The sequence below is a fragment of the Pipistrellus kuhlii genome, unplaced genomic scaffold, assembly GCF_014108245.1.
Source record: "Pipistrellus kuhlii isolate mPipKuh1 unplaced genomic scaffold, mPipKuh1.p scaffold_m20_p_15, whole genome shotgun sequence".
In the NCBI taxonomy this organism is placed as follows: Eukaryota; Metazoa; Chordata; class Mammalia; order Chiroptera; family Vespertilionidae; genus Pipistrellus; species Pipistrellus kuhlii.
Genome location: NW_023425460.1, coordinates 23,594,546 through 23,620,296, shown reverse-complemented (window position 1 = coordinate 23,620,296; position 25,751 = coordinate 23,594,546). Strand labels below are relative to the sequence as shown.

General features: G+C 41.3%; 2 protein-coding genes across 2 annotated transcripts in view; one reads left to right on the top strand and one right to left on the bottom strand.

Annotated features, from left to right (window-relative positions):
• The window catches only part of LOC118719014 (guanine nucleotide-binding protein G(I)/G(S)/G(O) subunit gamma-11-like), a 29,818-nt gene extending 9,416 nt beyond the window's left edge, over positions 1-20,402 (bottom strand). The window contains exon 1 of the mRNA XM_036437992.2: positions 20,270-20,402. Within this exon, the coding sequence (XP_036293885.1) occupies positions 20,270-20,402 (133 nt within the window). The remainder of the gene's footprint in view (positions 1-20,269) is intronic.
• SGMS1 (sphingomyelin synthase 1) overlaps positions 1-25,751 on the top strand; it is a 219,155-nt gene that overhangs the window by 18,418 nt on the left and 174,986 nt on the right. Inside the window, exon 2 of the mRNA XM_036438461.2 lies at positions 14,251-14,344. The gene's annotated coding sequence lies outside the window, so the exon portion shown is untranslated. The remainder of the gene's footprint in view (positions 1-14,250; positions 14,345-25,751) is intronic.

Genomic DNA, 25,751 nt, shown 5'->3' with positions numbered 1-25,751 from the left:
TCTTATGGTCCAAATATAGCCTACACATATACTTTAAAAAAAAAGTTTTTTTACTTGCCCGGCTCTGTGTGGTCTCTGTGTGCTTGCCCGGCTCTGTGTGCTTGCTGCAGCCACTGTCCATTCCTCCGTGCTCAGAGTGTCTGCCCCGCTCTGTAAACCCCGAGTGGTAGAGGAGTTCCCATGTATGGTAGTCAGCCTCCATGCCCTCGCTGCAGCCATATCTCCATGTCAGCCCAGGTGCGGTGTACGGTAACTGCGTAATCCAAACCGTAATCATCGCCTGTACCCCTTGCTGGCCCGTACTCCGTGCCCGGAAGAATGCCGCGTCTCTTCCCCCAGTCATTCCTCTCTGCCCTCTGTTGCTGTGCTTGACTACTCTTGGGCGTACTGTAGATCTCCGCCCACCAGTAAACTCCGCCCTCCGCTGGATGCCCTGATTGATAACGCCGCTACGTCAGAATTTCTCTTCATACTATTATACCGGTAACTGTCAAAATGTTTGTACTGCAACAATCTTCATACCGGTATATTGTATGCAGAGACTTTCTGTGATACCAAACCAATAACATTTACCATAATGTAAAACACTCTCCAGCCTCTTCTCTCACCACTACAATGTGTAGATACCCATAAACTATGCAAAGAAAGCATAGAAAGTCTCTGCATGATTTATGGGTTTATACATTGTAGTGATAACACTGAACTTTTTGTTTCAGAATCTTTTTTTCTTCATTTTCCTTCTCTAAAATCTGGTGCGTCTTATGGTCCGGTGCGTCTTATGGTCCGAAAAATACGGTACTTTTTAAAAGGCACACACATGTTAATTTAATTAGTAAAATACATGTAACATAAAATTTATCATTAAGTATATTCACACTGTTGTGCAACTATCACCACCATCCATCTTCAGAATTTTTTCGTCATCTCAAGCTGAAACCTTGTACCCATTAAAAAAATAATGTTCCCCTCCCCGCCTCACCAGTCCTGGCAAACAACCTTTCTACTTTCCTTATCTATGATTTGACAATCCTAGGCCTGTTATGCATGGAATCGTTCAGTATTTGTCCTTTTGTGTCTGGCTTATTTCACTCAGCATAATGTATTCAAGGTTTATCCATTTTGTAGCATATATTCTTTGTAAGGCTTAATAATATTCCATTGCATGTATATACCACATTTTATTCATTTATTCATTAGTGGACAACTTGGATTTGCTTCTACCTTTTGGCTATTGTGAATAATGCTGTTGTAAATCTGTTCAAATCAATCATCTTTAAATAGGCTCTATATATATATATATATATATATATATATATATATATATATACACATACACACCCAATATATATATCTTCTCATGATTTGTTTTACTAGAGGGCTGCCATATCCAAGTTTGGTCAAGAAAATGCCTGCTTTACTGACATGAAAACATCCAAGCACTTCCAACAGTGTTCGGCTGAAAGCATTAATAGTTGCCTGAGGTCAAGAGAGCAGTTTCACAGAACTGCAGAGCGCTCTCACAGTGAACTTGGCAGCAACCTTGAGTGAGGCCCGTCAGGGTTGTTGGAAAACAGCCTGGTGTTTTCATAGCTTTTGCTCTGATAGCTCTTGCCTGTTAGTACCTCAAGAGGGAAAAGCTGGCCATGGTGTTGGTTCCTGAAGTCAGTGTTAGCTGGTAAAATTCTCATCAGAATTCTTTCTGGATATGCAGATCTGATTGACTGTCTCTCCTAGCCACTCGGGAATTTCCGACTAGGAATGACAGTCTGGAGGGGATCTGCAATTCTGGGCTGCAGACTGTGTGCATACAGCAAGCACTCTTGATTTAAACCTGTATATTTTCCCAAATCTGTGTGGCAGAAGAGGCCTGATGGAGAATATAGAGTAACATATTCTTCACAGCCTCCTCCCGGTGGTCTACTGGCTCGGGCACAGCCATCTGCAGTGACATGATTTAGGTACTCTTTTGTGGAGATGTGGGAAATTGAGGTTAGCCTTTTGCTTTGTGGTAAGAGTAGTGACATTTTGTACTTTTATAAGCTAGATAAGAATCACATGTGATTAACCCTAGTTTAAACAATGCCAGTCTAGTCTGTTTCTACTGCCCACATTTTCCAATGGTTCGTGACATATCAGAAGCAAGACAGAGGCTCCTCATGAGTTTACTGACAGCATTGTGGATTTTATTTTTATATTAAAAATATGTTTTCTTGCTCCATTATCTTTTTTTTTTTTTTTAAAGGGGAGGATAGCTGGGGGATTTTTAAAAACTGGTATTTTTTTATTTTATTGATTTTGTACAGAGAGGAAGGGAGAGAGATAGAGAGTTAGAAACATCGATGGGAGAGAGTCATCGATCAGGTGCTTCTTGCACACCCCCTACTGGGCATATGCCCACAACCAAGGTACATGCTCTTGACTGGAATCGAACCTGGGATCCTTCAGTCCTCAAGCCGACTCTCTATTCATTGAGCCAAACTGGTTTCGGCGCTCCATTATCTTTTTTAAAAATGTATTTTTTATTGATTTCAGAGAGGAAGGGAGAGGGTGAGAGAGACAGAAACATAAATAATGAGAGAATCATTGATCAGCTACCTCCTGCACACCCCGCACTGAGTTTGAGCCCGCAATCTGGGCATGTGACCTGGTTCATAGGTTGATGCTCAACCACTGAGCCTTGATGGCCAGGCGCTGCTTTATCTTTTATGTTTAATTATTTTTTTGTCTTTGATTTAAATTAAGGTGACTTCTACAACAAAATAACATGCATGTTTAATACTTAGTCATATAATTTACATATTTAGTTAATCACTTTTGGCAATCAGTCAAATATTCTACTTCAAAGAATAATTATAATACTGCCTAAATAAATTTTTGGGTTTAACATGCAAGACATAAGCAGAGATATGTCTCTGGGAAAAAACGATAATTGAGATCCTTTTGTACCATTTACATTTTGAGTGTAGCTCGCTAATCTGGCACTGCATCAACTTTCTAGGGCAGTAGTAGGCAAACTCATTAGTCAACAGAGCCAAATATCAACAGTACAATGATTGAAATTTCTTTTGAGAGCCACATTTTTTTAAAACTTAAACTTCTTCTAACGCCACTTCTTCAAAATAGACTCGTTCAGGCCATGGTATTTTGTGGAAGAGCCACACTCAAGGGGCCAAAGAGCCGCATGTGGCTCGCGAGCCACAGTTTGCCAACCACAGTTCTTTGCCCTCACTGAGATCGCTTGTATGGCATTACTTCTGACCCTGTGGTACCGAATGCTTCTTTATCGTCCTCCTCCTTGACTGTCATGTAACACCCTTCTTTCCTTTCCTTTTTCCTCTTTGAGTCTTTGAGGCTTTCTATACTTCTGGTCCTTCTATCTTCCCAGTGATTACTTCTTTGACTCTTCCCTGGAACACCTGTCTGATCCGAACCTGTCCATGTCTGAGGTTCAGCCCTCAGCCTGTGATGTGCAGCTCTGCTTGTGCAGGCTCAGGCGAGGGAGCAGTCCCCTCTCTTTGATGTGGAGTGGTGGGGGAATGGGGATCCAGCTGGTAGATGCTGAGATATATTGTGTGGTTTTGACTCAGAAAGTTTCTCCTCTCTGGGAGATAAGGTTAGGGCAGTTTTGGCCCCTTAAATGTAGACTGTGAGGTGGATGTGATGGAGAAAGTGCTGGGCCTTCTATGCATTGAGGCCTCTATTTTAGGAATAAACTCTAGGCGTCAGAAGTATTGATGCATAGATTAAATCTGACCTTTTGCATTTTCTCATCTGTACTTCATTTCCAGAATAGTTAATGTGACTCTTATTGGAATAATCAATGACGTGTATTACAAGTGCTATGTTCTTATTAACTTTTGAAAATGCAATCATAATAATGAAAGGCCAAGAGGCGTCTCGACCAAAATGACCAAATGACTGTTCACCATGAGGTGCATGGCACACCTATCAGGCCCTCCCCCGAAGCCCACAGGATCCTATCTCAGCAAGGCTGGCAGCGGGCGGGCGGGTGGGTGGGGTGGCTCGGTGAGGCAGGTGCGGCTGTGAGTGCAGCCCACACAGGTGGGCAGGGCCGCACGATATCGCATGTTGGGCCTCTAATAAATAATAAAATCTCAACCTGCTCACATACGCTCCTGTTTGTCCCATTCCTCTGTCTCCATGTTTGAGACAAATGTTGTGGACTTCTTACAGAAGTAACAAATGTTTGAAGATAAGTAGTATTAGATATTGACTTTAAGAATTAATTTCTCACAGATTTGTTGCCAGTTGCATCTTTAAAGTCTCTTCAAATGTTATGGCTGTTTGATTTAAAATAATTGTGCAATATTTCTTTTATGACTGGAGAGGATTGTACAGTTTAGTTTTCTTTGCCACTCAATTTTCTTTATTGCCTTGAGTTAATATTTGGAGGTACTGTTTCAGATACTGTATATCTTAAGACTGTGATTTCTTGTTTTTCTTTTTTGTATGTTTTATTTACTGAACTGCCTGCTGGAAATTTTATTTGTCAGATTCACTCATTTGTGGAACCCATAAATTTATAAAGAATGAGAGAGGGAATATTAGATATTGGGAGGCATACATTGTGATGTAATGAAAATACACCAAGGCTTTTGATTCTTGGAGGAGTTGGGTTTGGGTGCTCCACTCTGTCAGTCATTGGGAATGGGATGTTGATCAAATTACTTGAGTTGTTTGAATCCTAATTCCTCATTTGTAAAATGGGGATAATAATGCTCATTTTAAAATATTTGTTATGGGATCATGTCTGTCAGGCCCTAGCACTTTATAGGTATGGAGTACATGGTAGTGATCATTGCTAGGGCGTCCTCTCCTAAAACCAAACTATATTAGCGAGTGGTAATATTTTCCTGTTGTTTTCTTCTATCATTTACCATTACAGAAAATACAGACAGGAGAGGTAGATAAGGAGAGTCTAGACTGACTAAGGACCTCATTTTATTGTTTGCTTGAAATGACAGTCTTAATTTCTCCTGATTGCTCTTCAGATAGTGGTAGAGTATGATGTTAAAAAAATATATATATTAAAATAAGATCTCTCTCTAGTCTAGAACCTTTGCAAATTAATCTGCTTGGCTATTGAGTTCTTTCCTCAGGAAGTAGAGGTTCTACATTTATTTATTCTCATTTTATTATGAAAATATTTTAAACATAGAAAAATATAGAAAATAATACAATGCACATATACAATCCCCAGCTCCCAGTTTTAACATACATTTTGTGTGTTTGTTGTATGTGTTTTATATATGCATGTTTATATATAAAATATCCACCTCCACTGGAATCTCAGATGAAGGGCCTTGCTGTCTGACTCACTGCTCTCTCATGCCTAGGATAGTGCTTGTATCCATCTCCTGAGGCCTCCCCCTCCATTTTCCGAGAGCCAGCACTGTCACAGGAAGCAAGCTATTGAGGTGGGAGAAGTATCCTACTAAGTTTAGCTGATACAAATAAGGTAAATAAAGACTGCCCTTGAGTTAAGGAACTTTTCATGCCATGATATAAGGTAGGACAAATGAATTCAGAAATAGCTCCAATAGAAACCAGAATATTCTTTCTGCATTTGCAGAGCCGGAGCAGCTGGCTATCAGAAATAGCTGTTGAATACATTTTAAGAAGCAGAGATAAGGCAGAGCTTTGTAGTGTACCAGGACAGCTGAGCCAGAGCTCAGCAGTGGGAATCATGTTTCTGGGGATTGAAACTGGTAGGTCAGGTGGCTGGGACTCTGTTCTCAGAAAGGAGTCACAAAAGAAGAATAAAGTGGAGACCAAGATTATCGAGTCCTTATTGCATATAACTAATAGTACTAGGCCCTTAATGGAGCAATAGAGCATACTAGATGAAAAGCATACATCCTGGATTAGAGTTTAGTTCCCTCTTTTTTTTGGCTATGTTGGTCTGAAGCAGTGGTCGGCAAACCACAGCTCAAGAGCCACATGTAGCTCTTTGGCCCCTTGAGTGTTCTAATGCCACTTCTTCAAAATAGACTCTCCCAGGCCAAAAACCGACTTCTGCGCTTGGGCCACGAAGTTTCAATTGCACTGTACGTGTGCACCCGCATGTGGTATTTTGTGGAAGAGCCACCCTCAAGGGACCAAAGAGCCGCATGTGGCTCATGAGTCGCGGTTTGCCGACCAATAGCCTGGGGTAAGGACACCTATCCTCTTTCATGTGAGGACTGTTCTCACTTTAGCCACTGAGAAGTTAAGATCATGGAAATGAGTTTTTGCCTAGACATCCCATTCTGTGTTTGTTTGTGTTTTAAATAATTTTTGCTACCTTTATTTTTAAAAAAATATATTTTTATTGATTTCAGAGAGGAAGGAAGAGGAAGAGAGAGATCGAAACATCAATGATGAGAGGGAATCATTGACTGGCTGTCTCTTGTACATTGGACTGAAGCCTGAAACTCAAGCATATGCTCTTGACTGGAATAAAACCTGGGACCCTTCTGTCTTCAGGCCAACATTCAGTCTACTGAGCCAAACTTGCTAGGGCCCATTCTGTTTTAAGAGGTCCTCTTGGCTCTGGGAATTTTGAATAGCTAACTAAATGATGAGAAGGGTGATGGTTTAGTTGGTCACAAATGTACAGAGTGGCCTTCTTCTGTACATGAAGTCATGCACAGAATGAATTCATCTTGCCTGCCAAATCTGCACTTTCTCTAGTGTTTTGTAAAAGCCCATCCTCTTCTCAGTCATCAAGACAGAAAGAACCAGGGACTCATTCACTATTCCTTTTCCTCTACTCCTATATCCTTCCAGTTATCCAAGTAAGGTCATCTTACCTCTTTTAAAAAAATACACATTTTTATTGATTTCAGAGAGGAAGGGAGAAGAAAAGAGATATAGAAATATCAATGATGAGAGGGAGTCATTGATTGGCTGCCTCCTGCATGCCCCCTATTGGGGAACAAGCCTGAAAACGGGAATGAAACTTACGACCTTTTGGTGCATGAGAGGCCCATGTTTACTGGTAAACATGTTTGCTAGGATTTCCTTTTAAAGTTGAGTCCCGTTAGCCATCAGGAGTCCTTCTTGGTAGGTATCATTTTTCCCAGGGTCCACACAGGTATACTTTTTAACGTAATTTCCCTAATCTTCCTTCAGTTCTGATTAAATGCTCAGAGTGATATGTCTCCCTAGATTCATTTGGCTGAAAGAGTTGAAGCCCATTAAATGGTGTTCTGGGGTTTGCTCTGGACAGGATTTGTCCCATTTCACTTGGTCAGTTTGGGAATATTACTGACTTCAAGTTATTTTTCTGCTTCACAAACTAATAAAGTGGCCATAAAATCTTAATCCTTAAGTAGTATTCTTTACATTCTATTAAATCCTTTAAAAATAAAATGTTTCCATCCTAGAATTCTGGAGTTGTTGCAGAAATGGTTCACCGGCACTCAATAGTCATATTCTTAATTTCCAGGAAATTCTAAATTTTGAAAATTGCAGCCTCTGAAGTAGGCTGCTGCAGGAAAACTACGCCTACATGTTTTATTAAATTCTAGGCATCTCACAGCAAAGATGAAGGCAGAGTGAGATTGAAAATGCAAGGGTAAAACAACTAGGATACAGTCAAGATGTACTCAGACAGCATGCAAAGTTTGATGTAGTCTTTTTTACTTTTTTGGGCAATCACTCACTCTGTTGATCTCTGAAATACCCTGTTTCCCCGAAAATAAGACAGTGTCTTATATTAATTTTTGCTCTCAAAGATGTGCTAGGTCTTATTTTCAGGGGATGTCTTATTTTTCCATGAAGAAGAATATGGTACACATTTATTGTTAAATGAAAATAAAGGAAATTTATTACCTGTATACGGTATGGTAGTATGGTAGTTGTCAACACAAACCAGACAAACTGTGAATCCTACAGTATCAAGAATTTACTCATTTATTCAATGACAATCATGTCATCATCTTCTGAAACATCATCATAACAATCCAATTCCTGAATTTCCTGGTGAATTTCTTGTGACTCCATTTCTTTCAGAATCAGTGGACCAAATCTCTCATGTTTAGCCTAGGGGGGCCTTATTTTCAGGGGATGCCTTATATTTCACTCAGAAGGAAACCTGTAAGTAGGTCTTATTTTCAGAGGATGTCTTATTTTTGGGGAAATATGGTATCTATGTTATCTGTTGTTTGTTTAAAAACTTTTTTTTTTTAAATTACAGTTGAAATAAAATGTTATATGAGTTTCAGGTGTACAACATAGTGATGAGACATTTATATAACTTGCAAAAGTCTAGTACCCACCTGACACAATACATAGTTATTGCAGTATTATTGACTATAGCCCCATGATTATTTTGTAACTGCCAATGTGTACTTTTTCCTCTCTTCCCCTTTCTCACCCAGCTTCTCAACTCCCCTTTCATCTGATAACCATCAGTTTTTTCTCTATATCAGTTTCTGTTTTATTTATTTCGTTTTTGTTTTTAGATTCCACATATAAGTGAAATCACGTTTTTGTTTTTGTATGTCTGCATTATTTCACTCAGCATAATACCTCTTAGATCCATCCATGTTGCACAATGGTAAGATTTCATTCCTTTTTAGGGCTGAGTAATTCCATTGTATATATGTACCTCCTCTTTTTTATTCACTCATCTATTGACGGACACTTAGGTTGCTTCCATATCTTGGCTATTGTAAATAGTGCTGCAGTGAACATAGGGATGTATATTTTTTCAAATTAGTGTTTTGGATTTCTTTGGTAAAATGACCAGAAGTGGAATTGCTGGCTCATTGCTAATCTTGTTTTATCCATCCTCATTCAACTTGACTCTTTGGTCCTTGAGTTTTGAGGGGTGGTTTTGAGCCCTGGTTTTCTGACTGTGCCTGCTAGTCTCATTGGCACCCACTCCATCTCTGCCAGTCACGGAGGGATGGCAGGTGCTGCTGCTGCTCACCAGGAAGGCCAGTACACCGTCTCCCAGTGTGGCCCCTGCTTCCTTCAGAGGGCCTTTTCTGGGACCTAAGGTCAAACTTGCCTACCACACGGCCTCAGATGGGTTACTTTTATTTGGTCCAGAAGGCCAACTGTAGAAAGAGCATGAGCTCTACAAGGTTCAAGTGGCATCTCCGCCATTTTATTTTATTGCCTATGTGATTTTGGTCAGATTACTTAAACTCCCAGGATCTAAGTTTCTTCAACTATAAAATAGGAAGAATACATGCCTGGTGGAGATGTGGGGAGGATTAGAAATAATGCAATAGAGCACCTTAAAAGTGCTTCGCATGTTGTAGGTGCTTAGTGCTTGGTAGCTACCATTTCAGGGGCTCTGGCTGCTCTTGGCGGGGGGTGGGGGTTTGGGGGGTGGGCTGACAAAGCTGCCTAGAAGAGTGTTGAAGAATGTGGATTCTAAAATAAGCCTCCTGGGTTCAATTGCTTGTTCTACCACTTACCAGCTGTGTGATTGTGTACACTAAATTGCTTTTTGTGCCTTAGTTTCCTCCACCTGGAAAAAGGGTGTAATAATAGTTCCTGTCTGATAGGGATAAATGATTGTAGAGAGACAAATAAGAACCGTCAAGAGGTTGAGTTGAAATGACTTCATTGTGGTCATCTAGTGCCATTTTTTTTTCTGCGACATGATATGAACCTCCTTGAAATTTACAATAATATTTCTTCTCTCCTTCCTGTTCCAATTGAAATATTTTTTTGTATTTAATGCCATATATGTTTGATTTTATTTTTACTTGAAATACAGATACATTATCATAAATATTACTTTTGCCACTTAAGAAATGGAATGAACTAAATATAAAAGAACACCTATTTGTGTAGAGAACACATACTTTTAAAAAAATTCTTTAAAAAAATACATTTTATTGAGTTTTTACAGAGAGGAAGGGAGAGAGAGAGAGTTAGAAAAATCAATCAGCTGCCTCCTGCACACCCCCATGCTGGGGTTGTGCCCACAACCAAGGTACATGCCCTTGACCGGAATCATACCTAGGACCCCTCAGTCCACAGGCTGATGCTCTATATACTGAGCCAAACCAGTTTCGGTGAGAACACATACTTTTTTGTGTAGAATTACTACACATAAAATTAGATAAGTAAATAAAAATCTCATCTTATAGATGAAAACATAAAAAACATAACCAGCTCTCACACACAATTTCATTGAAGTAATTTGACTTTCTTGCTTTAATCTTAGTTTGGCCGGGTTGCATGCGAGTTAATTTCCCCCCTCCGAGATAACAATGATAAGATGGGACCATGGCTGTGAATCCATTGGGAGGAAAGCAGTCTGAATTTAACATCAGTCTAGAAAACCAATTTGACTTGTCCCTGTGGGCAGAGTGTGGTGCTGGCCGGGTCTGCATCTTTATTCTGAAGTCTGTGCTGATGTCCTGTGACTAATCTGTTCCAGCTGTCTGGGTCACTGCTCTGGAGTACTATTTATTTGCAGCAATGATGCTGCAAATAGGAAAAGCTTTCCCTTTGTTGATTGAAAGCTTTACTGGTAATTAGCAAAACAGACACGCCTCTTATTTGGAGACAGACTAGAAAGGCGGCTTAAGAGTCAGTTGTACACAATCCCTTTGGAAGACTGTTGGACACTCCTCAGGAGAGTTGAGCGTTCAATCCCAAGCCCAGCTCCCCTCTCCTTGGTTTGTGCCTTTGGAGGAACTTGCTGGCTAGGAGCACTAGAATGTAAATGACAGCCTTATGCATACAGCAAAAAATTGAAAACTTCCCAGATGATCCTCCGCAGTAGAACAGAGCAGTAAATTGCGGATATGTTCATACAGTGAGAACTAGATAGTGGTGAGAAATCTACAGCCACAGGAGTCAACAGGAATGAATCTCAAACTCTTTAGAGGCAAGTCTTAGAAGAATATGTATAGTCTGTTTCATTTATAATGCAACCGTGTATTGAGAATATATATGCGGTAAAATTACAGACCAGGACAAAGGAATAATTAACTCAGAATTCAGGCTGGTGGTTATCTGTGCAGGGAGGCGGGGCTAGGGGTGTAGAGAGAAAGGTGATCAGAAAGGGGCACATAGGTCTTCTAAAAAACAGCCAAACAAACAAACAACCTGAACCCCTGCAATATCAACTGGGTATTAGATACATGGGGTATATTTTATTGTTCTTTAACCTGATATGTTGTATTATATATATAACCAGCAGTTTAAAACATGGTTACATTTATGATCTCACACAGTTTCTGTGGGTCAGAAAGTCTGGAGCAGCTTAGCTGGTGGTTATAATTTGGGGTCTCCAATGGCGTTGCCCTCCAGATAGCTGAAGCAGCCATCCTCTGAAGGCTCGGCTGGGCTGGAGGTTGTGCTTCTAAGAAGGCTACCTCCATTGGCTCTTGCAGGAGGCTCAGTTCCTCAGCACATGGGCTTGTCTTTAGAGCATTTGAGAATGCAGGAAATGGCAGCCAGCTTTCCTCCCAAGATAGAGGGGGAAGCTGCTCTTTCAGCCAAGCCTTTGAGTCACACTCCATCATTTCCCCAGCATCCTACTGGCTAGTCAAGCCAGCCTATTATTCATTTTGGGAGGAGTCCACACAAGAGCATGAATATTGGAGTCGGGATCATTGGGGACCCCCTGGGGGGCTGGCTACCACAGTTATGCGCTTTTTAATATATTTTACAATAAAAAGTATTTAGAGGCAAACTAAACTGGTAAGCTTATTTTTCTTTAGTAATGATGCAGCATGCATGTAAATGAAAATTGCATTAGTGCTGAATGTGTCAGCAGTCAGAATGGGGTTGAAGAAAGTCAGTGATGTAAACTGGATAACTGAGGGCAGGAGTGTGGTGGGGCTGGGAAGCTGGTGGGAAGGGCAGTGAAGAAAGGAACTTCTGGAATACCTACACCAGGATGTGTGGTGTAGAGAGGGGACTATATATATGTGTGCCTCTCCTTCAGTCTGCCTGACCTAGATCTCGCAGAAATCTGGGATTCCTGATTTTGAAGAGAATTCTTTAGACCAGTGGTCGGCAAACGGAGCCAAATATCAATAGTACAACAATTGAAATTTCTTTTGAGAGTCAAATTTTTAAACTGAAACTTCTAACACCACTTCTTCAAAATAGACTTGCCCAGGCCCTGTTATTTTGCGGAAATGCCAAACTCAAGGGGCCAAAGAGCCACATGTGGCTCACAAGGGCCATTGGTAGCCTTCTGGGCTCACTGTGATATAAAATCCCTACCAACTTCACGCTTTCTCCCAAGACCACCTTTAATGATAAAGGAGAGAGTCCATCCTCATCCCCTCCCCCCACATGAAAGGGTATGGCCAGAAATGAATTAGGAATGTAAGGAGTTTTAGTTAAAAATGCATGCCAAGTGACATTCTACTCCAAAGGCATATTTGTTTTACTATTAACAACTTTTAAAGTACTGGTTCATTTCCTTATCATCACCAGAACTTTGAGTACAGTTGATGTTTCCAAAGGTATATCATGTTTCTCCCTTGGTTTTGTGTAGCTCCTGGCAAAACTTCTTGGTGAGTTTCCTGGGGTCAGAGGACTGGGTCTGTGAGTCATGGAGCCACATCTTATCTCCTTTGTGGGTCTCAGTGTCCTTGTGAGCAGGTGTTCCAGCCCCCAGGCCAGGAGGTGCTTGCAGAGGTTCTGGAGTTTTACTCACACAGAGGATGGAAGAGACAGGCCTGCAAGCCAGGTGTGGGGTTCCCTGGCCAGCTTCCCTCAGGCTCACGTGGGCCAGCGCCTTCACAGGTGGAGGTTAGACATTGACACCTCTAAACCTCTGTGTGTGCAGAGTTTTGGTGACCAACAGATGAAAGGCCACGTTAGGCCATCACATAGGGATATTACCTTCTCCAGCTGTAGTTCTTTTAGTGCTGCTTTCATCTTTATTAGTGGAGCAGTGTCTGTGCCATTATACAATATTATACTAGGGGCCCAGTGCAGGAATTCGTGCACCTTGAAAGAAACTGTGGGCGGTGAGGCTGCAGTGGGCACAGAGGTGGGTCTTGGCCCATCCTCCATGCCCCACCTGAGTCCTCCTGCCACAGTCCCTGTCCCCTGTCTGCTGGCAGCCCTGCTTCTGCTGCTACTGCAAACTATATATAAACTGTATTTTGCCTTTTACAAAAATTTAAACGGCAAGTTACTGCCTTTTGTTGTGGCAAAGATAAAAATCACCAAGGGTGCCATGTGATGCTGGTTTTACTCCGATTGGCCAACAGTGTGCTTTCTTGAGAAAAGAGGGGGAAAGGTGTGTGTGTGTGTGTGTGTGTGTGTGTGTGTGTGTGTGTGTTGTGTAATGTAAAAAATAGGGTTATTGTGTTTAAAAGGAAACTAAATTACTAATAGTAATTGTAGTAATTGATAATCATAAATTATAGTACTAAGGACCCTGTTAAGAATGATTATTTATATATACTGTCAGGGGACAAACTGTCATCTCCATCCCCCACTGGCAGGTGGATGTGATGGTTGGCCATTTTGCTTGGAAGCTGGCTTTTAGGAGAGCATGGTGTTGAGGGGGAGTGAGAAGGGGTAGGGATGACCTGTATGGTGAGCTTAGGGTCAGAAGTTGAAATTTCATTTCTGATATTTTCTAGTTGATTGTTATTATTATACATCTTCTCTGACACTTAGCCACCGCCTCTGGAAAATGGAATCAGTAAATTTTACTTACCTCACAGGGCTGTGTGAGTGGGGGGTGAGGGAGGGGAGGGCGTTGTAGGAGATAATGCTGAAATGTAAGGTGTGGCAGCAGGACTATGACTTGCAGGTCACTACCACTGTGCCCATAGCATGGTCCCTAGCTGATGCAGTAGTAGATTGGGCCCAAATAGCTTTGCCTGAAAGGACTCCAGGGGATCAGCGGTTCTGGTGTGGTTCTGAGAGCATCCTCGATGCCTGCTAGGTGTGGTCTCAGAAATCCAGAGCAAAACTCAGGTATTGAAGCTCCAGTTTTTGTTTGAATGGAGTTCGGACTACGTCACTGCCCTAAAATCGATGCGAAATCAGAGAAGCTCACTGAGGAATTCCTTTGTTCCAGGCATTTGCAGGATGGGTGAAGTTTACAGTTGTTCCCTACATTCAATATGTGATGGGGTCATTCTTTTCTCTTTTTGCTTTTTTCCTTGCTAAAAACAAGTAGCTGCAGCAGTGCTTTAACCTAGAGACTTGCCATTATATTGAAAATATGTTCTCAGGTGAAGTAGCATTAATATTCAAATCTTTGGTGATAACAAGTTGTTTTGCTTATTCTTGCAGGATGAGGGCAGCATGAACGACCCCTGAGTGTGCTCTGGGGCGTAGTTATCGGTCATTTTTGATTAGGAAAAAGAAGACGGCCTCCTCTTGAAAGGTGAGTAGATGTTTCTATGCAACTTCTTATTATAAAAACTTTCAGACATCCTGAAGAGTTAAAAGAATGTGCAGGAATTCTTATGTATCCACTACCTACATTTAACAGTTGTTGGCATTTTGCCGTGTGTGTGTGTGTGTGTGTGTGTGTGTGTGTTTCTGTGAAACGTGCATATTACAGCCATCATGACACATTATCATAAATTCTTGAGAATGAGACTCTTGAAAATAAGGATATTCTTCCCTGAGAGCCATTTTAGAACATTTATAAACCGTGTGACATATAAGGGAAGTTATAATTTCCTGTTAAAAGATGTAATAGCTGATATAAATAAAGTCAGATTTTAAAAAAGGCTTTAAACAGTGGCTTATTAACAGACAGATATGCAGTATGAGTTTGTTGGTTCTGAAAAACATCTGAACATGGAGGAGTGAATTTCTACCACGTGGGCCTGTCCAGGAGGGGATAACTGTGCTTTCTTCCCTCCCTATGATCTGCCCGTCTGCCCGCTGTGGTGACGTCTGTTGTTGGGTCAGTTGTTGATTACCACTCCTGCTTCTTTCTGATCAGCATATACAGTCTCTGTGATCTAAGGTGATCAAAGGTCTTAATTGATTTTTTAACCTGAAATTATTAGGAGAATGTATAAAGAATATGAGTGGTTATATTAAAATCAACATTAGAGTGATTAAAAAATGATTCTTAGCCTATAATTTGACTCCCTGCATTGAGACTTTACATAAAATCCTAAAGATGTGTTCAGCTATGATTATAATTGTAGATTATTATCCATTATCCATTATGGTCCATCACACAGTCAGTCAGTACAGCTCTGAGGTTCTTACAGGAAGGCTGTCAGCTGTCCTGCCTTCTAATCTCTGCTACATTTTATTTATGGCATCTTCCTCTAAGTGGTTCCCTGTGCATCTAAGCATTCCTTCATAGATGTTTATAAACTAGACCTGCCCATTTAGGACATCATTTTAAAAGAAGTCCATTTAAACGAGCCATTTACGGCAGCAGAGACTTCTTATAGTATCTTGTCTCATTTAGAAGACAGAGGTAACGACAGTAGTAAAGTTCCTTCAAAAGACACTGCCATTCTGAAGGACTGTAACTGTAATTGCAGGCATCTCAGAATGATCTCCTGTGCTGTTTTGCCCTTTGGCCTCTCTGGTTATACTTGGAAAAGACAAGGAGGAGTTGAGAGGGGCTCCCGTGAAGCAGAAGGCTTGAAGGACATGGTCAAGGGGAAGGACGTGGGGCCCTTCGGCTGGCTCTCTGGCCCTGGACCACTTAGATATGGGGTGATGATTTTTACTGTCTGTTCCAATAGAACACACACACACACACACACAAAATACACATATTGTAAGTGTGCAGCTCAATATAATTTTACAAACTGAACTCACCCATGTAACCAGCACTCAGATTAAGAAACATGCTTCCTCTAGACACCCCACTCCATGGGTAGCTCCTCTAGACTTCTAGGAGCATTAATTCATTCTGCTATTTCTCTCCTTCTCTTTCTCTCTCTTTGTGATAAATATGCAAATTGTTCTTTTTGTGTTTGGCTTTTCTCATTCAACAATATATTGAAGAGATTCCTCCACTTGGTTGCATATACAATAGCTATAGAATGGTTATTTTTATTGCTCTTGAGCATTCTATCATAGGGGAAATACAATAGTGTATTAATTCTGTTAGGTGCAGGTAATTTTTTTGTGTTCACACACCCAGAGCATCCTCTGGCAGGAATGGAGGATAAACAAGGTTTTATCCTCATTATGGTTACAGTGGAGGTGGCCATGGTTGTCCTCCCTCTGCCCAGCTCTGCTGTGATGTGAAGGAGGAAGCCAGGTGGCAGAGAAGGTTGAGACACAGTTGGGAGATGGGTGTGGTTTTTCAGTGCTGTAATGACTGCTGCTTTCCCTGGGACTCTGCCATGTTCCTGCTGGCACCTGTTTTCTCCATGCCCTTCTCTGTCCTTTTCACTCTTATACAGCCCCTTTGAGGAAACGGGGCAGAACACACCAAATAATGGCAATCAGTGGATAATTAAAGTCCTTAAGTGTTGGTATTAGCTGTTAGATAGGGCCATTTGTATATTTTATAGCATCATCCTCAGGCCACACAAAATTGTCAACTTAAAAATTAGCCTGCTATGTTTGGTCAAACATTTAATTAACTCACCCCTAATGCCTTGGCAGGGCCAAACCAAATGATAAAGGCGCATGGGCCGGATGTTCCCCACCCCTGTGTTTGATGAAGGCAAAGTTGTGGGCTTTGAGGAGCCTGTGTTGTGGTTATAGTTTCACAGGAAAGGATATGGGCCACATCCCAGGAAACCACTTGTACTATAGAATTCAGGAAGTAAATTCAAAGGCTTGCATGGGCCAGGCTTGTAACATGCAGGTTGTTTAGTAAGGAGTGGTGGGCACTATAGAGAATGAGTATATAATATATGCTTTACCCACTTTTTGACCCAACGAAACATGTCTGGCTGAATTTAGCAAGTTAACCAATTTCCAGTCTTTAGGGAATAGTGTTCATTGTAAGAAAGTGTTTCCCTAGGGATTTGAATGTTTTTTTTGTTTTTGTTTTTAAAAAATATATATATCTTATTGATTTTTTACAGAGAGGAAGGGAGAGAGATAGAGAGCTAGAAACGTCAATGAGAGAGAAACATTGACCAGCTGCCTCTTGCACACCCCCTACCGGGGATGTGCCCGCAAACAAGGTACATGCCCTTGACCGGAATCGAACCCGGGACCTTACAGTCTGCAGACCGAAGCTCTACCACTGAGCCAAACCGGTTTTGGCAGGGATTTAAATGTTTTTATGGATTATGGATAATTTTATAAATAAAGTTTTAATCAAACACATTCATGCTCACTTGTTTATATGTTATCTGTATCCACTTTTGTGTCATAACAGCTGAATTGTTTAGTTTCAAAAGAGGTCAGGGTTGAGTAGTTACAATAGTAATCCACAACAACTAAAATATTTACCATCTGGCCCTTTACAAAAAAGTTTGCCAAGTCCTGCTTTACTTCATAAAAGCAAGGACATAGTAATTTTTGTAGTCATAAAATAGTCTGATCCCATTCATTTTAGTGTTAATACCTTTATTTGTTCATTTACTATTCAACAAATATGTATAGAGTCTATTACATGTCAGGCACAAAATAGTGATAGCAGATATGATTCTTGCCCCTGAGGACTTTAGAAGAAGCTCCTATGAACTTGAAGTTCCATTCTGGGATTGTGCTTTTTATGAATCAAAACAGATGTATAATATGAATGGAATTACCAAATCTTCAATTTTAAGCTAATATATTGGCTGTATTTATTAATTTTAGAAATAGGATTAATTCTTATTTTACATAATCCAATGGTTATTTCACTTATGTAGTATGGGATACATAGAAATGACTTTGTGTTTGAAGGTCCTCCTTGTTTACATGTAGTAACACCGGAATGTTTGGGAGCTAGCATGTCTGCATAGGGCTGTGAGCTTTGAAGTGCTTATCAAAGCAAGACAACAGACCCCCATCTTAGGCCACTTTCAATATAATAAGAAAGCTCAACAGAAAGAACAGCATGCAAAGTAAAAAAGTTTTGAATGTAGTAGAACAAATGTGTCTTTGTTGGTGTTCTTATCTGTTTGCTTACTTGAGGTCATAAAAGTTTGTCTTCTTAATAGGAGCCTAATGAAGGCATTTCAATGAACATAGAACTACTAGTCTAAAACATCATGTTAACTCAGCATTTTCATATATGCTCAGATATGTCTAATGGATGGACACAGGCTAAGGATTGCCCCTTCACCACCCTGTACTGTCTTCGGACAGATAAAAGGAAACACAGTTGGCCCAGCTGGGTTATTTGGCTGTGTGTAATAATTTGAAGATGTGAAAATGCATGAGGTCCTGGTAATGTTTCCACATTGCCTTAGGAGCCATCTGACAGACATCAAATGGATTCCACTCGCCACAGTTGGAGGCAGTATCGGGGTGAGCAGTAGTGCTTTCCTCTGAAATCTGAGGCGCTTGTGAGGATTGGTCTGAAGTCCCTACAGAGTAAGGAATGTCATTTAGTGCAATAAATAGTTTCATGGACGTGGTTAAAACTGCATACTGGTTTGTTTTGTTTCCAAAATTATTGAGTAAAGTTAAGGCTTAGTTCCTCTTTATGAGGAAGAAGTGATACTTACTGCTTGTGTTTAGATACTTTAAAAGTTAATTCTGTTCTTCATTTAATGATTTTTATAGTGGTTTGCATTTAGGATTAAATGAAAGTGGAAAACGAAAAAGACTGAGTGAAAATAAATGTTACAGTTGCTTTCCTTACAAAACTGGAAACTGCAGACCTAACTGCTTTGGTTAAAAATAAGGCTTTTTGAGCCCCAGCTGGTGTGGCTCAGTTGATTGGAGTGCCTCCCACACAATAAAAGGTCATGGGTTTGATTCCTAGTCAGGGCACATACCCAGGTTGTGGGTTTTGACTCCTAGTTGGGTGTGTGTAGGGAAGGCAACCAATCCATGTTTCTGTCCCTCTCCCTTCCTCTCTCTCAAAAATCAATAAAAACATATTCTTGGGTGAAGATTAAAAAAATAAATACATTTTTTAAGCAAAGTTTATAGTAGGTCAAATCATTTGATCTGTGGCATTAGAAAAACTGAATTTTGTGTTTTACCTAATATGGAGTACGTTAGTCAAGAACTCCAGCCCCAGGAATATTTTATTTTAGAGGAATGGAACAAAGGACAGAAAATACAGATGAATATAGCTTGATAGAATAAAACATATTTAAAATGGGTACTAGGGTGATTCTTTTGCTTGCAAGTGACAGAAAGCCCAATTTCAAACTATTCTAAGTGGGGGGAGAAAAAAGCATTGGCTTAGGTAATTGAAAGTCTAGAAATGGATCTGGCTTGAGGAAGGGCTTGACTGGGGATCCAATGATGTCATGAGGATTCATCTTGGCTGCATGTTCTTGGGCTACGAATCAAGACCTCCAGCAGCTTCAGGCTGATATCATTATAGTGATTATCCAAGGAGCTGTACAGATTACATTCCTGGCCTCGTGCCTAGAGCATCGGGCCAGTCACTGGGGCCAGGGACATGGGCTTGTTCTGACGGGAGTGCCCAGGGCATTTGTTCACCCCTACCTACAGCCCAAGGTTGAACCTCTTCAGCCGAGGATGAAGCATTGACTGATGACAGTGGTGGATGAATCCCTCCAGGAGTAAATCAGGGAAGTTACCAGGAGGGTTGGTGGGTGCTGGGAGGCAAACTTTAATAATAATAATAGTAATACTAATACTAATAATAAGGCAAACTTCAATAATAAATAAATAAATAAATACATACATAAATGGTATCTTTGTGGTTTGCAAAGCATTTTCAGGTGTATTATTTTGTGTGATCTGAAAGAAGCATCAGGTTAGTCAGGATAAAGAAGTGATTAAGAACATGGGTCCTGGGTCAGACCACATAGGTTCAATTAGGAGCCACATAAGATTTTGACAGGTTAATGTCTCTGTGCCCCAGTTCCCTCAACTGAGAGATGGGGACAAAGGTCTCCGTCTACCTTACAAGGCTCTGGAAGGATTAAATTAGTGGCTATTTGTAGGGCACTTCGTGCCTGATGCATGTTTAGTCTCTCTGTCCCTTGTTATTATTGTTAATCTTTAAAACAGCCCTGCCATTCACAGGCGAGGATGCTGAAGTCCAGATTCACATGGCTCTGGGAGCCAATAGCATTCAGGTCTCCTGGCTTCCTCCCTGGCCCCACACTTGTCTTGTGTAATGATTGTGGGTTCAGCTTCATAATAATTCGAAGAAGGAGAGAGGAAAACACTCCTACAGATAGGCCTGCTGTTTGGAATCCCCAAGTGTACAGAGGGCAGCGTCACTTACATCTTCTACTTGCAAATGGATCTTCATCCTCCCATGTACACCGGGCCTCCAGGTACACGTAGGCAATATTACTTCGAAGAAGTTCACATGGTGTTGTTCCACCTGGTGGGTACGTGCTTGGACAGTCAGCCATGTGTAGGGTTGGCATTCACTAGGGACGTGTTTGCTGATTGTTTAATCAGGTCCAGTGCTCTGAGCTGTGGAGGAATCTAGGACTTTGGTGGTCGGGAGGCAGATTGAACCTATCAGTTTGGTGTGCGGACTTACCTTCTGGCGGAGAGGCTTGGACTGCCCCAGAATACTACTTCCAACGCATTTAGCCTGTCCTATTTAGAAATGAACCCCATGTTCCTCATTACAAGTATTTCCCCACAGTGTTAAGAGTGTTTTGTGGGGAAGTTATTCGAGTGACTTAGTAGGGAAGGCTTGCCCTGGAGACTCAGGCTTTGGTGTGACCCAGACATGTACGAGGGTCATGCTGGTTTCTTTCTGAAGACAAAGACAATGATTTCTTTGTACTTGCTGTGGACTCAGGGCACTGGAAACTTAGAGTATCACTGAGTGTGGGTAACCTAGGATACACCTCCCAAATATGTAGCTATGCACAAAAGGAAAAACTTAGCAGAAACCACGATTTTGGCTTTCCTGCAGTGATTTTGAGGGAAAACGGGCTATTCAGTGTTCCCAAAGCTTGCTTCATCACCAGACCCACTCGCTTTACTGCATGAAAAACTCTGCCCTGCAATGAATGACGTGTCCTCCCACGCTGCCTCTGTGCCGGGCATGTAGGAGGCACTCAGTTATTTCTTGAATGAAGAGACCTGTCTGAAGTTATTTACCATGAAGATGTCTTCAGGATTTCTGCTCTGAGTCTTACATTACCTTCTGCATCTGAACACAACGCCTTATATTACTTCTTTAGGTGAAGGTGATGGTGTCTTGAGACTTGATTCCGACACTTGGTTTTACAATGATATTTATATTCTAAATAACAACACCTATTCATAGAGGAAAGGGATTAGCTACTAATTCTGCCGAAATGACTGTTGATTTTGCAAAATGCTTGTGGGAATTGTAATAGGTTCTTAGATTTAATCCCACTTACTTTATTTTTAGCTCTTTGGGAGCTTTTGGCCCTGCTCATTAGTCTGGGATTGAATAGTAATAGTTTCTTCATTGTCTTTAACCTGACCCCATTTTATTAGCTAGAAAAACAGGATCAACCTTATTCTCTGTAATGTCAGCAACAAAAGTGATAGCATTACTATCACTGTGTGATGAGCATTACCCTGTGTTCTTTTGTTGATTATCCTATTTCATATTTTTAGCAACTCTGTGACCATCATTTTGTAGATGATGAAACAAACAGGCATATAGTGCACCGTCAATCTGTGTGAGCTAGTGTACCGGCCAGGGGTTCTCAAACTGCCTGTGTATTGGGAATTATTCCAAGGGCTTTCATAGCACTCCATGTCAACCAAGAGGTCACTGGCTCCATTCCCGGTTAGGGCACATGTCTGGGTTGCAGGCTCAATCCCCAGTAGGGAGCATAAAGGAGGCAGCCAGTCGATAATGTTCCTTTCTCATCAATGTTTCTAACTCTCTATCCCTCTCCTTTCCTCTCTCTCTAAAAATAAATAAATAAATAAAAACATACTTAAAAAAAATAAAAGCACTTAATGTTTAGGTAACACCCCCCCCTCCCCCCTCCAGCCTCCTTTCCTTGTAGTCTTATTTACTTGGTCTGGGGACTCAGGTAAAGGTGCTGCGTTTAGGATTGAGAACTCGAGCAGCAGCATTATTTGGTAACTTGTTAGAAGTAGAAATTCTTAGGTCACACCAAGACATACTGAACTGAAACTGTGGGTGAGGTCTAGCAATCAGTGTTTTGTTTTGTTTTTTTAAAATACTTTTTTATTGATTTCAGAGAGGAAGGGAGAAAGAGAGAAGCATCAATGATGAGAGGGAATCATTGATTGGCTGCCTCCTGCATGCCCCCTATTGGGGATCGAGCCCATAACCCTGGCATGTGCCCTGAGGGGGAATCAAGCTATGACCTCCTGGTTCATAGGTCAATGCTCAACCACTCAGCCACGCAGGCCAGGCTAGCAATCAGTATTTTAACAAGCCTCTAGGTGAGTCTTTTGACTTGTAAAAAACACATAACATTAAATTTACCATCTTCATCGTTTTTGAGTTTACAGTTCGGTAAGGTTAAATGTATGTACCATGTTTCCCCGAAAATAAGACATCCTCCAAAAATATGACCTAGCACATGGAAAGATAAGACATCCCCTGAAAATAAGACTTAGCACAACTTTGGGAGAAAAATTAATATAAGACACTGTCTTATTTTCGGGGAAATGGGGTACATTGCTGTGAAACTGATGTTTTCATCTAGCAAATCTGAAACTCTATACCCAGCAAAGCACAACTAACTCTTCCTTCCCGGCACTCCCCTGCCCTGATACCCACAAGTCTATTTTCTGCTTCTATGAATTTGACTGCTTTAGATACCGCATCTGAGTGGAATTCCATGTGATTCTTACGCACACTCAAGGTTGAGAACCACGGAACCCCAAAATTTGATTTGGCTCATCCCCCTCCAGACTCCCACGCACATCACAATATTAACTATATTGTACATCGCAAACACACCTGTACTCTTCCTAGTCTTGCCTCTGCCACATGGTTGTTCTGTGCCACTCTGATCAAGTTTCATAATTTCCGGAGGTGGTTTCCGTATCTGTGAAAAGGGGTAACCTAACTTGCAGTTTAGTAAAAGTTAAGTGATTAGACTCATATGAAAGTGTTTTGTAAGTGTCAGGTGGGGAACTAATGAAATACTAAGTGTAGATGTAACTCTCATCTCTTTTAGTTTTTATTGAGGTTATATAAGCTTGATTTTTAAAAATACTTTTATTGATTTCAGAGAGGAGGGAAGAGAGAAAGAGAGAGAGAGAGAGAGAGAGAGAGAGAGAGAGAGAGAGAGAGAGAGAGAGAGAGACATCAATGATGAAAGAATCATTGATCAACTGCCTCCTGCACACCCCATACTGGGGACTGAGCCTGCAACTTGGGTATGTGCCCTTGACTGGAATAGAGCCCAGGACCCTTCATTCTGCAGGCTGGCCCTCTGTCCACTGAGCCAAACCAGCTAGGGCTGTAAGCTTGATTTTTAAAGGGTTACATAGTAATTCCACAAGGCCTCTCATTCTCTGTTGTCCACCCTCCCTTATTCTCCCCACCCCCACAATTTCTGACTTGGTAAGTTGCCATTTAAAAAAGTATATATTTTTACTGTTTGTTCTTCTCTTTCTGTTAGATACTTTATGTGTCTGATGATCCTGTTCATGTTTAAGAATGGGATTTCAGTCTGGCCGGCGTGGCTCAGTGGTTGAGCCTCGGCCTATGAACCAGGAGGTCCTGGTTTGATTCCTGGTCATGGCACATGCCCAGGATGCGGGCTTGATCCCCATTGTGGGCTTGCAGAAGGCAGCCAACCAATGATTCTCTCTCATCATTGATGTTTCTCTCCCTCTCCCTTCCTCTCTAAAGTCAATAAAAAAAGAAAGAAAAAAAAGAATAGGACTTCACAAATGGGAAGATGAGCTTCTCTCAGTTGTCATCATCTATTTGATTGCCAGCTTCAAAAAGTTTAAAACTTGAATCTCTCCTCTTACCTTTGGCTTTTTGGACTTATGCTGTTAAAGAGAAGTAATTGTTATATTGGGATTTTAGGCGGGAGAGGAACTAAGTATGAGTGTTTACCTACCGTCTTACCCGGAAGTCAGTGTAGAAATCTTAAAAAGTAACCTGGGCAGGGTTTGTAGCACGGGCATCGGGTCAGCACAGGCCTGCAGTGGCCAGCCTTAGCTGCCGTGCCTTGTTTTCAAGGCATGAAATATATTTAGGTGGCCTCAGCAGAGATTGTGGCTTTCTTGTTAACTCTGCGGCAGCTGCCTCTTCTTTGTTAAACACTTTCACTTCAGATATAAAATACCAATGAATTTATAAATAATTGGGCTTTGCTATAAAAAAATACAAATCCTTAAGAAAAGATCCCTTTTGATGTTTCTAAAAGGTATTTTCTGAGTATAAGGGTATAATCCTTAGATTAAAATGCAGCTGACACATTAAGCCTTCTTACACGAAAAGCCAAATAATAGGCTTTAATGCCATTTGTCCTTTACCACCCACAAAGGGCATCTGCAGGCCGGAGGGATTGGACCTACGTATGGCACAGGGAGTGAGGCTGTGTTTGTGATTTTGATCCCTGGTAAACGCTTCAGCAAAGCATTCAAGCTCAGATTGCCAGCGAGTAGGTAAAAAACTGTTGTAAAAAACTAGCCTTGATTCTGACATCTGGTCTCTGCAGAAATTGAACAGTTTTTAGGAGGACAGCATGGGACTTTTCATATAGGCCCACTGACCTTGGATCATTTCATGACGTGTTTCTCGTGGTGACAAATTCAACTGCTTTCTGTCCCCTCTGAATGTCGGACATGCCCTCTGTCAGTATTCATACCTCCTTCTCGCTTACTGGAGCTCAGCCTCTCGGAGGAAGGCCTCGGTCCTTGCCTGGCCCTGGTGCTGGTCAGATAAGAGAAGTCCTCTCAGCTTTGCAGCTCTGTGCAGCAGCAGCTTTTCCATAACTGTGGCTTCCCACGAGAAAGGAAAGGCAGCCTCTCTGTCCGTGCTGATTGCTATGGAAGCGTGCCCAGCCTTCCGAGCAGGGCTGTGTGCAACACCGAGAAATTGCTTTCCACCGAACAGCACTGGCCTGTCATTACACTGTAAGCCTTTGAGGAAACCAGGTTCATAGGACTTTTTGTTTAGAAAGTTACTGACTCTTATTATTAAAGCTACTGACAATGTAGGGGTAATTTTGGTTATTGTCTTGAGGTTGAATTAAATGAATAGGAAGCACAGTACTGCAGAGATGCCTGGTTGTTTGTTGAGTTCAAAAGAACGCTCATTATAATTAAATTAGGAATCCTCGTAGTTTAGGAAAGGTCCCTTTTTGTTAAGTTACCAACTCCTCTCTTTCTCTGTATTCCTCTCTCCCCCATGCCATCCGATTCTGTCTCCGTGTATATTACTTAGAAGGCAGAGAGCAGAGTCTTTCGTGGAAGGAGGAAACCCTCCAGATGACAGTTAGCTGGCCAGGGCCCAGCCTGAGTTTTGTCATCCTCACTGATTATCAGTGTTGTTGCCTACACCACACTTCCACTTTTAAAGAGTCGAGCCCAAGTATGAGCAAAATATTTCCTCGGCTACCCTAAGCTTAGCTGAAGTAGCCTGGGTCCTTTGAAAGACTTCTAAGTTTTGTGAGTTGGCAGTGGAAAATAAACTTTATATATATGGAATATATATTGTATAATTGATTTCAGTGAGGGAGAGATAGAGAAACATCAGCAATGAGAGAGAAACATTGATCGGCTGCCTCCTGCACACCCCCTACTGGGGATCGAGCCTGAGG